The 14,799-nt window shown below is 41.4% G+C and overlaps 1 protein-coding gene across 1 annotated transcript in view; it reads right to left on the bottom strand.

Annotated features, from left to right (window-relative positions):
• Positions 1–408: 408 nt before the first annotated feature.
• Positions 409–14,799, bottom strand: part of LOC138017622 (bridge-like lipid transfer protein family member 1) — a 72,456-nt gene continuing 58,065 nt past the window's right edge. Inside the window, exons 40-49 of the mRNA XM_068864659.1 lie at positions 12,947–13,067; positions 12,493–12,563; positions 12,331–12,411; positions 10,772–10,868; positions 9,205–9,278; positions 5,373–5,510; positions 3,796–3,829; positions 2,582–2,773; positions 1,648–1,710; positions 409–716 (exon numbers count right to left, since the gene is read on the bottom strand). Of these exons, the coding sequence (XP_068720760.1) occupies positions 409–716; positions 1,648–1,710; positions 2,582–2,773; positions 3,796–3,829; positions 5,373–5,510; positions 9,205–9,278; positions 10,772–10,868; positions 12,331–12,411; positions 12,493–12,563; positions 12,947–13,067 (1,179 nt within the window). The remainder of the gene's footprint in view (positions 717–1,647; positions 1,711–2,581; positions 2,774–3,795; positions 3,830–5,372; positions 5,511–9,204; positions 9,279–10,771; positions 10,869–12,330; positions 12,412–12,492; positions 12,564–12,946; positions 13,068–14,799) is intronic.

The raw sequence follows: 14,799 nt of genomic DNA, 5'->3' as shown, positions 1-14,799 counted from the left end.
TGTCGTGTCGTCCAGCTTCAGGGGCGAAGGGCTAATAACCACACAAATCATTTTCTCGGCAGTAATGTTCAGTATTTCTCGTAGACTGAGAAAATACATCTCGCAGACGCATGTGCCGCCACGGCGCGTAGCATGCGCGAGATGCTGTTCGAATTTGATAGTTCGAATTTGTAAAATGTCTCGAACTCTCGAGGGAGAAAGACATTAAAGCGCACAATTTCACCACAGGCAGTGCAAGAACTTTCAACTTTTTTCCTTTCAGAGACTATCCCTTGACTAAGAGTTCTGAATTCTAGTCTTAACCTGGCGCTGCGCTTTTTCTTCTGGGCACCACTCTATTAAATTCTTTCTTCCCTAATTTTTTATCCCAGAACGAGAAAAAAATCGCAGCACCATTTTTTTTTTCCCTCACCTAAGCTCATTGACCCTGCGTGCTTGTTCCCACATATTCTTCTCAATATTTCTGGTGTTTCTCTTATCCTTTGCGCCTTTGTTGTCCACCTCATCTCTGCCCAGTTCACCAGTGTCGATGGAAGGATCTCTGTCTTGCAGCTCCGTCACAGAGTCGATGTTAGCTACGTCGGGATCCCCGGTTAAAGCGGTAAGTGTCTGGCCCAAAGATGACAGATGCTTGCCGATGCTGGTATCACAGTGGAGTTCAATACCACACATGCGCCATTGAAATGACATCACCCACTTGCCTGCCTTGATCATGTCTGAAGTTGACAAAAACAGACGAATGAAGGAGTTAGTTTCTAAACAAATGGTAGTGGTGAGTCAGTAAGGAATGAAACACGAAAACTTAGGACGCTTTCTATTTGAAAGAACTGACCGGCCTGGCCGGGTATTTGGAAGGAATAACTCTACAACGGCTTCAAATTAACAAGCTCTGAGGATGATATATACTCTTCCAGAAGAATGCGAGAGATTATCATGCAAGTGTTCATTCAATAAACTGTTGAATTTTCTTTGCAAACTGACGGGTCTGGCTGGCAAGTTCTGACAAAAGGAAAGCGCCCTTAGCTTTATCAAACGAGTTATTAAAGGAAAGGAACCTTAGTTAAGTGTCCAGTCTTTTAGCGATGGAGCCCTAATTGGGAACACTGTAAACTGAAATTAACAAATTAACGCAAATAAAATCAAATGTTGGTTTTTGAGCTAGGAGAGGGAAAAAACCAGATAATTCAACCCGGCTGAGAAAAAACCTCTTGATGCAGAGTAGAGAACCAACAAACTAAACACACATATGACGCCGAGTCTGGGAATCGAACGAGTGATCTGGTTCTCTTACCACTGCGCCATCCCTACACCCTCTAAGTTAAATTGCCCACAGTAAGAAAGATTGGCGAGAAGACGTTTCGAGCGGTAATTTTGTAACTTACGCGAGATTTTTTATAAAAGAATGAACACACACAATAACGCAGACGGACTAGATCACCTCTTGGTATACACCAAATATGACCTATACACTTGCAAAACGCTTCTTATGACGCTTAACACGTCGATTCTAAACACCAAGACACAGTCTCTCGGAAATTGACCCTTGCTCTTTAGGAAATGCAAATGCACTCAACAGCGCCAGTGAATATTTTCGTAGTCATAAGTTCTAACAGTTTATTAGATACAGGTAACTCAATGGTGCCCCACCTGGTGTCACAGGATACCTCTGCGTTCTTGAGCACAGTTCGTACGTTCCTTCTGGAACCACAACTGCAAGGAAGAGCAACAAGTAAAATTACAATCGAATACAACTCTCAAACGCCCCAATGGCCGCTGTAAGGGTACGTTTACACAAACATTGGAAGCATTAGCACAAGCCACAACCCCAAACACATTAAATTGTTGCTCATTGTTATAATTTGCCCCCATAAAAGGTAAGTACGTTTGCGTATGATGTAAACCAACTCCAAACAAATCACGTGTATTATTAAGTGTACAATATTTTGGTCCAGTGGCAAGAATAGCCTTGTACTGGTGGTATACAAGTTCCCGAATACCGGTTTTGCTTTTTCTTTATCACGACAAAATAGACCAGAAGAAACGAAATACAATTTTATCATGTTTGTTTCTTCCTTTGAACATCTAACGTTTTTATTCCACCGCTTAAATGTGCGTTTCTAGTTTTACATAGTCATTCATGCAAAGAATGAATTACCTCCACTGGATTGAATTGGTAAAAGAGAAAACGTCCCGAAAGAGTATTTGGTGTAAATCTAATTTGATGCTCAATGGAGCGTAAGTGATGACTGTTCGTTCAATCCGTCTATTTGCGTGTCATTTTGGTCTCCAGAGTTAGAATGTTTTACAAAAAAGAGAGTTTCTCTGTAATTCCACTTGATTTGCTTAAAAAAGATCCATGATCTTAGCCAATCAGAAACCAAAATCACGGACCACGCGACATCCTTGCACGCACTTTCCCGCCATTAGTGGAGGCCTCATGTACTTGCATGACGTTGTGGTTCGCTGTTTTTTTTTTTTTTTTGCGCGTGTGTTGTGTGTGCGCGCAGAGACAAAGTAATAATTTTTAGTTCGGTTTGTCCGCACTTGAATGAAAACTGCGGTATAAGCCGCAATTTCTTACATCTGCTGCATCTTGTCCGCACCGGATCACTTTCAAATTCTGGCTTCCATTCTTCTGTGTCAGGGTCAAACTTGTCCTCGAACCAAAGACAAAAGTTGCTGAATTTCCCCTTGCTGACAAAAGAGATACTGGAACAGCATGTCAATAGCATGTGCTCAACTCGTAGTACCATTGCTGGGCCGGGTTCTTGCTCTAGATAACATATACACGATAACAAGTACACTGTTAGCCAGAGAAAGCTCAACAAACACAAGGAGATTCGCTTCCTCAGACTGCAAATTCACGTCGGGCCTGATGCCTCAGGCTCCGTCCACACGTATCCGGCGAATCCGGCACACTAACCCGCAACTCTTTGAATCCGCTCTCCAGAGAGGAAAGTTTCGAATACGCAAAGAATTTGGAATCGTGTGGACAGTCGTATCCGGATATTTTCAAATTCTGATGACGTTGCAAACTCAGATCCACTCTTTACCGCATAAATATTCAACATGGCCGCTGAACGAAATGCTATCGCTTCTCCTGTCGCCAACTTGCACGTCTGATGGCGAATGCTCCGTTGTCAATAGTCATAGAAGAGTCCTGGGTATTAGAATGAATCCGGATACGTGTGGACTGGCAAATTCGATTTGAATATGTTACGTGTGGATGTGAAAATGTTTTAATCCGCAGAGAAAAAACTGCGGATTAAAAAATATCCGGATAAATAGCAACCAGACCATACAAGGGTGCCTCTCCCTCTGCCTCGCTCCAGGGCAAGGGAAGACCTGGAGACGAGGTTACCTAACAATCGATTACAAACGAGCGGAGATTAAGGTGAAGCAAGGTCGCTTCACCCCAAATTTCCCATTGTTTATGAATCACGCTCGACGGACTTAAAGCAAAAAGCAAAGATGTGAGCAGCCTGCTTCAGATGTAGTGTTTATAGAACTTTTCTTACATTTCCAACACTGCCGAATAATGTAATTTATGGTACTTTGCAGAGACGTCATGCATTTTGCCATCAGGTGTCCCCTTTTTCCTCTGAACTTCGTGTATTTTGTTTCCTTTTGGCTTTGGTTAGACTAAGGGTTAGAGAGACATTTTGTGACTTCTACATAAACTAACTTTAGTCTCATCATCCTCCTCCATTGGACAACTTTTGTCGTTCGAAATTAAAATGTTGTCTGCGTTCCTTCGAAGTCAAGTTAAAAGTGAACTGTCCACGATCAACTTACCGGTGTATCTCATCTGGAAGCTTTGACCAACGACCTATACAAGTGCCAAAAAAAGCATAATCAAACAAATACCAGCACTAACGAAACCTTGATATTGACAATGATAGCTGTGTAAATTTGTAACAAGGGCACCAGTAAAATCTTTGACAACTATTCAATCAAGCTTGATCCCTAAAAGAGTTTTCACCACTACTTCGTCAATAAGGTGTCTCTTCTTTCTGGTATGTGACCATTTGTATGCTGATATGCACTCATCACGCAAGTCTGCGAGAATTGAAACGTCAGGGTGGGGTCTTTTCACTTTAAAGGAGTCACACGTAAGACCTAACAGCCCCTTCCATAAATATTTTGTTTCCCGTTGTCCATCTGTGTGCCATATTTTGAAACACACGTGACCTTCTATTTCGCCCCAGTGGAGTTGAAGAAGAGAAACCATGGGAACCAGATTGGTTGGACCAAAAAAGCGCGACTGTTTCATATTACCGGAATGCGTAAATACCAGAAACTCGTGACCTTGAAGCGTTTAACTCTGTTACAGAGCTGGGGTTTTTTGAGTTTAAAAATTCCCTTATTTAGATGTAACGTAGCTCGTGCGTTTTCCCGGGCGTGCAGCTTCGACCTTCTTTGTGTCCATCTTTGTTCATAAAATTGGTGTCCTAAAATACCCAACTTTGTTCCAAGGAAAAGAGTTGCAAATTACACGCTTCAAAGTCACGTGCTTCTGGTATACTTAAACCCCAGGCAGCCGAGCTGTCGAGATCAAGCCACTATAAAGCAATGTAAGCTACTTTTTAGAAGAGTACTGTGTATTCCAATATATATGGGTTATTGACCAAGTGTGAGGTCAAGATGGCTGGATATTGGCCAAGTTCTTTTTTCGCGTGTTTATGGACCGAGCAGGGTTCTATCTAGGGTATTTGAGGGGTAGAAGCTTGCCCCCCCAGCAAAACTGGTTTTAATCCGGCAATAAAACAAGTCCGTGGATGATAATGATAATGATGATGATGATGATGATAATAAAAATAATAATATTTAATAATATTTAATACTTATACTGCGCATTTTCTATAAAATAGTCATTGCGCATTACAGACATTACTGTAAATACAACAATAAGATCCGTATACAATTTCTATGAAATAAAAAGACGACCACTACAATATTTACAATTGGCAGGCTATAAGAAAGGCAATTTACTGAAAACTATGTAAAACTAAAAGTTAATTAAAAAAAAGGTAAAGTCTCCGCTTACGAGCCAGAAGGCTCATCAGGCCGGCGCTTATCTCCGGTTTCATTAGCATGAAGCGACTAGGAGTATTTATACTCCCCCCTGGATGGGATGCTAGTCCATCGCAGGGTTACCCCCAGCTTTACGCCGGTAGCCATTCATACACCTGGGTGGAGAGAGGCACCGTGAGAGTAAAGTGTCTTGCCCAAGAACACAACACAATGTCCCCTGCCAGGCCCCGAACCCGGACCACTCGATCCGGAGTCGAGCGCACTAACAATGGGGCCACCACGCCTCCCACAGCTAATTAAAGTCGCATTTTTCAACGCGAAGAAGGCAAATTTTGTACCTGATTGCCAGCGTTATATAGTGGAATGCAAACTCCCAGCTGGTCCACTGTCAACTGAAGAAAGAGCGATCCTGATAGCTGAGAAGATGGCGGTCGCTGAGGCAACTTGTCTAAAACTGCTTGAGTGGCAAAGTGAACCTGAAACAGCAAGAACGGACAGTAGTTTTAGTAACAGACTAAAACCAAAGTATAAAATAACTGTCACCTCTGATTAAGACTGATGAAAATACCGGGGAGGACTCAGATCAAACCAACGATCTCTGAAAATTTAAGGGAGATATAGAGGATATTATATGGCAGCGCGGAGATACGAAATTTCTCTTCGAGTGTTGAAAAATATTTTTCACGAATCCGGTACTACACTTTCCAGAGTGGATATATTTGAATCCGCTATGAATCCGGAACCATGTGGACGCTAAATCCGGAATTTTTTATCCAGATGACGTAACAAGATCGAGCCCAGTTCTTTACCATGAAATCAATTCTCAAGATGCCTGCCAAGGACTTCATGGCGCATGCTCTGTTACCTCTGATTCCTTGAAGAGTTCTGAGTTCTAGGAGTTCTACATTGAATCCGGATACGTTTCGAATACGTGTGGACGGGCAAATTCGATTTGAATACGCTACGTGTGGATGGGAACATTTTCGAATCCGAAAATAAAAGGTTGCGGATTCTAAATTATTCGGATACGTGTGGACCTTAGAGGACTACGGAAAAGAAATGTACAAAAACCAAACCAAACACGCACGTGCGGGGCGCACTGAGTCATTCTTTTTGCTCAATTAGGCGATTACCGTCTATTTCTGTTATTGTTGTTGTGTTCGTTTTTGCATACGGTCCGTAACATCCGCTGGCAAAAAGCAAACATACTAGAGTGCTCAAGTTAAAGACCAGTGTTGAAGGGCGACAGGAATGCAGCAGATTGCATAGGTTTTTTGGTGTTTGATTCTTGAATAACTGAAGCACTCTTGCCATGTTCAAAAGTCAGTTTAATTAAACTCAAAAACAAAAACGCGAATTCCTATTATGAAAAGACATTGTCGTAACCGTTGCTGTCGTCTGGAGACGCCATGAAGTCAACATTTTCTTTCTCGTTTCCCAAAAACACTCTGGCCAGAACTGTGACATCGATAAACGTGACGCACAAGTTAAATGATGCATGACAAGAGAATACTACATCGAGAATACTATTGGGTATACGGTATGCTTTATATCTAATGACTATACATATTTCATTAAAATTTCACTGACAAGCTGGAAACAATCGTACCTATCTAATCCCGTCCCCTTCATTTGATCACTAACTACTAGTTAATAATAACTACCTGGGAACATAACCGCATACATCTTTCTATCCAATATGTACTAAAGAATAACAACAAGTTTACGCGGAACAATTGAGTTGCAACTGAACTTGAAGCTTCAACTTTCTTTCCAAGCAAATCGCTGTGCGCGCCAATGCGAATCTGTCAACTCAATTTTCCCTTGTGAACCTGCTTTCAGTAAAGATCAAACGCCTACTGTCTCTAGAACTGTCTGACTCACCGACCGAGAGAATCTTCTACCAACTACCTGACTAAGAGAAAACCAGCGATCAGACTGTGAATGAATGAAGACACAAGTGAGAATAGACGTAATAGAATCAGTAGCAAAATGAGTTGTCTCCGTGAAACACAACATCCCAAACTTGTAAGATTTTCACTCCGTCGAGGATAAAGATTTTTAGTATATACTAAAGCAGTGGATAGCGTTGAACACGGGCGCTGATTGGCTCTTCAAACTCCGAATATCCTGTGCTATTTACCTCCGAGCAACTCAGGAAAAAATGGCGTCCCGATTCAGTTGCATCCGTGACAAGTGAAGAAAACATCCAAATTATTTTTTTGTGCTGTATATTATCTCACTGTTTTAGTATATACTGTTTTAGTATATATATCGGTGGGTAGCGTTGGATATTTACCGAGCCGCTAGCCACCTCCACTTCGGTGAATAGTTTTTAATTATCAACGAAATAGTTTTTAATTATCAACTAGCGTTGGATATTTACCGAGCCGCGAATATACCACCTCCACTTAGGTGAATAGTTTTTAATTATCAACGAAATTGCGCGCAAGAAGAAAATCCAATTAGGAAAGGTGTTTCTTTCACTCGCTGTAGGGTAGCTCTCGTCTTCGTCGTGCTCTATTAGAAAACTGTTTTCGGATGATTTGGTCCTGCAACTTTTTCAACGGCCGTCAAACAAGGTTGAAAAGGCACGGGTAATGACCAGTATCGTTCTCGCGGGTTTTTTGAATACCGGTGCGGGCTTAAGCCTCTGAGACACTTGCGGGGAGGTCATGTAATACATATAAACGGGAGCTACAGCTTTCAATCAACCTAAAGCGCGGTTGCAAAGGTGTTCTTAATGCCTTGCGAAACTTGCCACTTCAACCAAGTCCAGTCGGAGTTAAAACAGATGATCCCAATAAAACACTGAAACAGTGTATGTGAAAGCGCAGGCAGAAAATAATTTGTTTCAAAAACTAAAAATGGTTTAGTTCTAAAATACGGAAGTGCAGTTCATTTTGTGTCGTCTTGTCACTTACTCGTCCCTACTCGCTATACAACTTAACGTTAACTCAGAAATTCTTTTTAAACAGCACAAACCAAAGCTTCGTGACGAAAAAATGTCTGTTACAAACAACAGACGTCAACTTTGAAAACCTGTTAGACTGAACACTTTTCAAAAACCCCAATCACTGAATCCATTTTAGTGTTCAATATTGCCCATCCCTGCCTCCTTTTGCATTTGACGTTTTAATCAAACTCCCCGTCGATGTTTTAAGTATTTATTTTTATGTTTTGCTTGATTTGGTTGCCAGTTTCGAGTCGCTAAATTTGCCTATAAATATCGTGACACAGCCCCTTAAAAGACGCTGTTAAAAATGTGAAACATTTATATATTACCACAATTGCTTGTAATCTCCACTGTGATAACGAATATCGTTGTCGATAAGAGTACAGACAACGCTGAACCACTTTCCATTTGTTAAATTGATAATTAGATAAATTAATACCATATGAGCGGTGACAAGCCATTTAACAAATCGAAAGTAGTTCAGCGTTGTCTGTACTCTAATCGACAACGATATTCGTCATCACAGTGGTCAAAATGTTATCGACAACGGCAAATTTGCCAATCGGATAGCGAGATTACAAGCAATTGTAATCTCCACAATGTAGTGTGTAGTAAAGAAGGAGGGGAAGGGGTTTTGTACACGAATCATTGGATTTGAGGTGATATTTAAAAGCGAAACAAATACTACATTACAGACGTAATAGAGCGGTTTTCAATTGAGTGTCGAAAATAATTAGATAATTACTTTAGTTTATGATCACTTCACTCAGTGATTGGTTCAAAGTTCTCGCGCCATTTTTTCAACCAATCAGGAGTGAAACATTTTCCCGCGCTTTTTGTCGGGTTCGTGTAATTACTTCGAGTTTTGATTGGTTTGCCGGATTGTCTCAGTCCTTTTTGATTGGCCAAAGTAATTACTTTGGTTTTGGTTTTACGACACTCAATTCAAACTCGCTCTAACACATACACTGAAACCACGATGCGCCATTGCTGAATCGTTCAAGGTTTTTAATTTCAAACGATGAACATTTGAAATACTAGTCGTTCGCGATGTCATGGCGAGACAAATGAATCGAAACCGCGGAAACAGTAATTGTGAATCAAGGCCCTCTAGTAGAATAATTGTTCACCTGTATTCGCCACGAACTTGAAAAATATCCCGTTCTTCCTCTGTAGCACGTGCAACTAAAGTAGACTCTGGAAAAGACACTTACCTCTTTGTTAAGGGCAAGCCTTTGTTCATTCCAATGTTCGTAGGCGTTCTTATAGTTCAAATAAACCAACACGGCTGTGAAAAAAACGAGAGGACGTGCTGTTACTTTCCTTCGTTCTTAAGCGGAAGGATTTGTTAGAATGTTTACCAGCACAGCACAAAATCAACGACGGTTTCCAGTTCAACCGAATACGTTTACGTTGTTATCTGTACAACTCTAAACCAGTGCATGTGAATTTAGGATCTTGTAGGCCTAAGCCTACTGACAGAATCTTCAATGGTTGTTTGAATACCTATGTTTCAATTTGCCCTTGAATAGCGCGCGGTCAAAGATCAATTATTAGGGACCTTAAGGGCCCACGGACGGATTTTTCGAGCGTTGCTAGGGAAGTGAAATGTTACTTCCGGTGACTAACGTCATCATATAGTGAGCTGACCAGAAAACCCACCAACAAGCAAAAATCACCGCACGAACTGTTCTTTCCATCCAAGATTTGTCCTCGCCCTTTCTGGCGCTCGTTCTCAGGTCAACTGCGCATGCGTAAACGAACTGACTTCCGGTTTGAGAAAAAACCTAAATTTCCGTCGGTCTTTAAATTTAATTAATTTTTTTTCATATGGCACGTTTCACCTCCAAATACAGAATATAGGTAAGCATTGATTTTTTCAAATCATCTTTTTTGAAAATTTTATGGATATTTCAGGATCGTTTATCTCTCTAAAATGAACATTTTTCAAAATAAAAAGAAAACCATGCTTGGCTGGATGCAAAAACGAATACAAATTATGAAACCACTGATTAAATACCCAAATTGTGTAGCACGTAGACAAATTTAGAGTTTTCTTTTATTGGTCACGTGACCATGGGCGTGGCTTGATGACGTCATATTTAGGGTCATTGGTTTACAAAAGTTAGAAACTGACCAAAATTATGCCAAATTCTCTCAAATTAGTTAACCATTACATCCTTAGCAACGCAACCCAAAAAATACGTCAGTGGGCCCTTAAGCACGCGCGTTTTTGAGACACGGACGGCAACCGGAAGAGAACATTTCGCGTTCCAGGACAGTGGTGTCTCCCAGATTTTTATACTAATTATCTCTAATGGAGAAAAAATACTCAGCAATGTAAATTTGATTGTGTTAAAACAAGTTAAAAGGGAAAACAGCTCACTTCCGGTTGCCGTCCGCGTCTCAAAAACGCGCGTGCTTAAGCTCCCTATTTTAATAAACGTGGGCGCGCGGACGCATGCAATTGCGCCAATCACATACAAATCTCTCCAGCAAAATGGCTTCTACCATCTGCATTTCGGCAAAGTGACCCTACACTCGGGTTTTGAAACCTCCGGGTCTTTCTGTTGGTTCGTAGAAGCACTTTACTTTGATTCGGGATTCGTACTGTGATGAATTTCATGAATTTCTTGCCCGTCTTCTTCTACATTTTTTCCAGGTCATCAGTTGGCATTGGGCTTCACTTTTTCCGTCGCTTATCTTGTCCAATGTTTTGTGAACCAGTTCTGATGTAATCTCCTGACCCGCAGGCCGCCGCCTCCGAACCTATCTGCTTACCTTTGTCGAAAGCAACTTGCTGCACGTACAAACGCGGTTGAGTCAGCGTAACAAGAAAGGTCTCTTTGTCCTCAGTTCCAACTAATGACCTGGTGTCCTGTGACATATGCAAACACGGACATCAGACCTCAACCAATTTATTAAAAAAATTTAAATATCTCGAAGTCATTCAAAGTGCGATAACACTCGCCAAAACGGAAAACAGTAATTCACTACCCCACATTTTCCAGTTAAACTAAAAAATAGCTCCGGTAGCTTATTGCTTCCTCTAGGAGTCTTTTCAATTGAGCCGAGTGCCGTAGAAGGAAGACTCTTAATTCATTTTAGCCAACGTGCAGCCGTACCCTCCCACCGCAAAGACAAAACGTTTTTTTCTTCGCGAGGGGAAATTACCGCTACACGCAGGCTAAATTCATTACTTTGGCTAATCACAACAAAAGCAGACACCAAAAGGTAGCCAATCAGAACGCAAAGAAAATGGGTGTGTCCGGCGTGAAGCGCAGGAAACTCTTGCGATTAAGGTAATTCCTTAGTATTGCATTGCGCATCCCTACTGCGCACGATTTTCGCGTCATTAACGGGCGCACATGAGCACGTGCGCATACAAAACGTTAGGAGATTTCGCTCAAATTAAACCCGATAGCTAAATAAATGCTCCTTTTCTCTCAAACGAGCACGGTGACCCCCGATTTTTTTTTTTCAGGTATTTGCTAAGAACAGTCTAATAAAGAACATATTTAAAGAAGAAAAAAAGTTTGATAGTAGAACATGAATTTTTTGGGAAACCAGTTCCGTACTGGGTGTATTTTAACCAAGGCGAGGGCTTCAAGCTAACCACGAAACTGTCCCAAAAAGTGCACTATTCCCACAACCAGGGAATCAAAGGCGGCGTAAATGAAGCAATACTGCTTATGTAAATAAAAGAAGCTTTATTTTCAAAATAAAATTTTGTCTTTGACGTAACCAAGACTTAATTCTGTATGAAGGTGATTCGAATTTTTAATGCGAAAACAGTAAAAATACCCCATTTCACGAGCCTGCTGACGCGTAAACAAGCGCGGTAACCCCATTTTTTTATTGCATTTTTTTAATGTTCATATCATGAATGTTAATTATGCCAAGTTTCCAAAAAAGTTTGATAGTAGAACAATTTCAAGGGAATTACCTTAAGTTATTGGCCAAAAATGTGGCGCGAACGTTTTTGGCTAATCAGTTAAGGCAAGAGGGCGTTGGCCGGGATATGTCATGTCCACGAAGGTTATTTTTAGACGAGCGGAAGTCTTTGTTCTAGCGGAAGTCTGTCTTCCAAGACGTCCGCATGCAGGCTGATGAATATTTAATTTCTTTCAAACATCAGACCGAGGTTGGCCTGCATGCGGACGTCTCGGAAGACAGACTTTCGCTACAACAAAGACTTCCGCTCGTCTAAAAATAACTTTCGTGGACATGACATATCCCAAGGGCTGGAGCGGGAGCCTCCGTCTCTGTCCCCTCATTTTCTCTTGGTTAAGGGGATAAAGTACTGCCGATACTCGACTACAAAACCGCTCTAACCGTACCTGGTATGAGTTACTAATTCCGATTGTTGTCTTGAAGTAAGCCATTTGTTGAAAGTCAAATTCGTTGTCAATGTTTCGACTCTGGAAAAAGAGGAAAATAGGATTTATCACGATAACGACGTTTCGAATAAATGACTTACCAACAGAAGAGGTTTGCTTTACCTTTGTAAACTGTCCAAGCGAGAGATTCACGTCAACTTGCGCTTTTCCAAACAGTTTCACATAGCTGCTACCTGTGCAGGAAAAAAACGTTTTCATTTAACTTACTAACATTGCTTTTTTTCCCAAAAAAATACTCATGAATTCACAAAGACATAAGTGGCTAAGAATTTCGCGCCATGCACAATAACGTAATAATCATGGACAATAAGACATTTCCCTGCGCTTAGTAACAGCTGGATATGTTTAACTTGCTCTATTATTCGCTCAATTGATATATAGTCTGCGCCTGATTGGCCAAATTCTGAATTAGACGAGCCGTTGTGATACTAGCACAGGCCTGGTCGGGAGACCATACCATCCAAATCGACCGTCAGGTGGTGCATAACGCATTGATACCCGAGCATCGATGGAGAGAAACCAGACCGAATATCTCGCAGGTGGGTTCAACACTTACTTCGCCTTAGATGTCCAGATAGAAGAGTTGATGAAGGCGAGTTGGACACTTCTAAAGCGACCACACCTGTGTCCAGTCTGACAGCTGTCGATGATGGAGTTGTCGCCGTTACTTGAATACCCTAAATGTGAAACAAGGCAATTTGTTGACACGGTTTTAGTGATGTCGTCGCAAATCGGTCCCAAAGACTGCAAAAAGAGATATTAGCACAGCCGGAATTTTGGCTCGGTACTTACTCCATAGAGTTGACTTTCCAGGGAAATAAAGGCAACATGACATAATGGGATTCTAGTTCGTTTCTCCGAGTTCACTTCCATGGAAATAGTCCGGTTTCAAGTACTCCATGACCGCTGAATAAAAACACTGAGGACGCATTTTTACAGGGTTATCCTCCACCTGGGGCCCGTTTCTCGAAAGACCGGAAAACTTTTTGGGTCCGAAAAGCCATCTGTGAAATTGCTGACCGCTTGTTTTGGAAAGCCGATCTTTTAACATGTTTTCAAGGTAACAAAAAGAAAAATAACTGTGAAGTTTGACGTATTAAATGCTCTCCGTTCTTGAGTTACAAAAGGAATTGTGACACCCGAAAATGGCCCGTAAAGTTTCGGGACTTTCGAGAAACGGCACCCAGCTGAAGTGAATATATTCACAAATACCGGCAGGAAGGTGCCTGAAATTTGAAACTAAAAAATAGACAAAGTAATAAACAAGTCATCGTCTCGCTGGATTTTGTGAATATATTCACTCCTGATGAAGGCTAACCCTGTAAAAATGCGTCCTCAGTGTTTTTTATTCAGCGGTCCTGGAGAACTTGAAACTCTACTATTCATTTTTCTAACGTCGAGGATCCACCAAACTCAAGAGAGGGTAGCCTGTTCCAGGCTCTCAGATAGTCGAGAAAACGAAAAGAACTGCGTGTGAAAAGCGAACCCAGTATGATTTCGCTTAAATCAACTATAAAACCCGGCATAAAATTAACAACCTCAGTTTAACCTTAAAAACCAAAATTTGACCTTAAAAACCAAGATTCGATTTGATTTGCGTTAACTTGTTAATTTCAATTTACAGTGTCCCCGATTAGTGCTCTACAGCGCTAGAAGATTAGACACATAAATAAAGTTCCTTTCCTTTCCTTTCCTTTCGATGGCTTGGTCTTTTCGGGAAAATCTCAAACTACCTCGTTCGGGTTTCAGAGATGCCACAGACAGACGTACTTTTGAGGCCAGGATGATTTTTAGACACCGCACCCTACAGCCTAGTGGTGTCGATGTGGACTTTGCTTTCATATAAAGTCAGTGCGCGCCGTAAACGTTGCGTTTTTGTTTTGAGTTAAGCGTTACTCTGCACTTGCATTTTTCAGTTGCTTTCAAACCACTGATGAAGAGGGAGTACCCTCGAAACGTTTGGTTCTCATTTAAACTTCTTGGGCGCAAATTTGAACTTTCATTTTATATTGATCAATTTACATTATCAACTGCCTTGATAAAACCAAAAGTTTTCGTGTACTACTTCCCCGTCGAAGCAGCACCACAGTTTCTTTAGAAACTACCCCCTTTGTTCATTTACTGCATTGACCTCGCTCCTGCTTGGTTAATACTAATCTCGTACCCAGATCTCCCACGGCCATACGGAAGGGAGATCTGGTAAAGTTCGATTTCGAGCATGCTCAGTGCCAGCGAGGCCCGAAATACGGGCTTTTCTACCACTGCGCATGCTCGTACTCTCTGTTGTGATTTTTGCGGAATAAACACGGATTTCTTGAAGAGATTCTTTTGGTTAGAGGACAAGGAAACCTTAAACTTAAGCCCAAACAGAAAGAAGCGCTACAGGCGATTGTTTTTGAACGGTCGAGA

This window comes from Montipora capricornis, chromosome 9 (genome assembly GCF_036669925.1).
Source record: "Montipora capricornis isolate CH-2021 chromosome 9, ASM3666992v2, whole genome shotgun sequence".
Classification (NCBI taxonomy): Eukaryota; Metazoa; Cnidaria; class Anthozoa; order Scleractinia; family Acroporidae; genus Montipora; species Montipora capricornis.
Note: the sequence above shows the minus strand (reverse complement) of the source record. Positions and strands in the feature narration are given on the sequence as shown.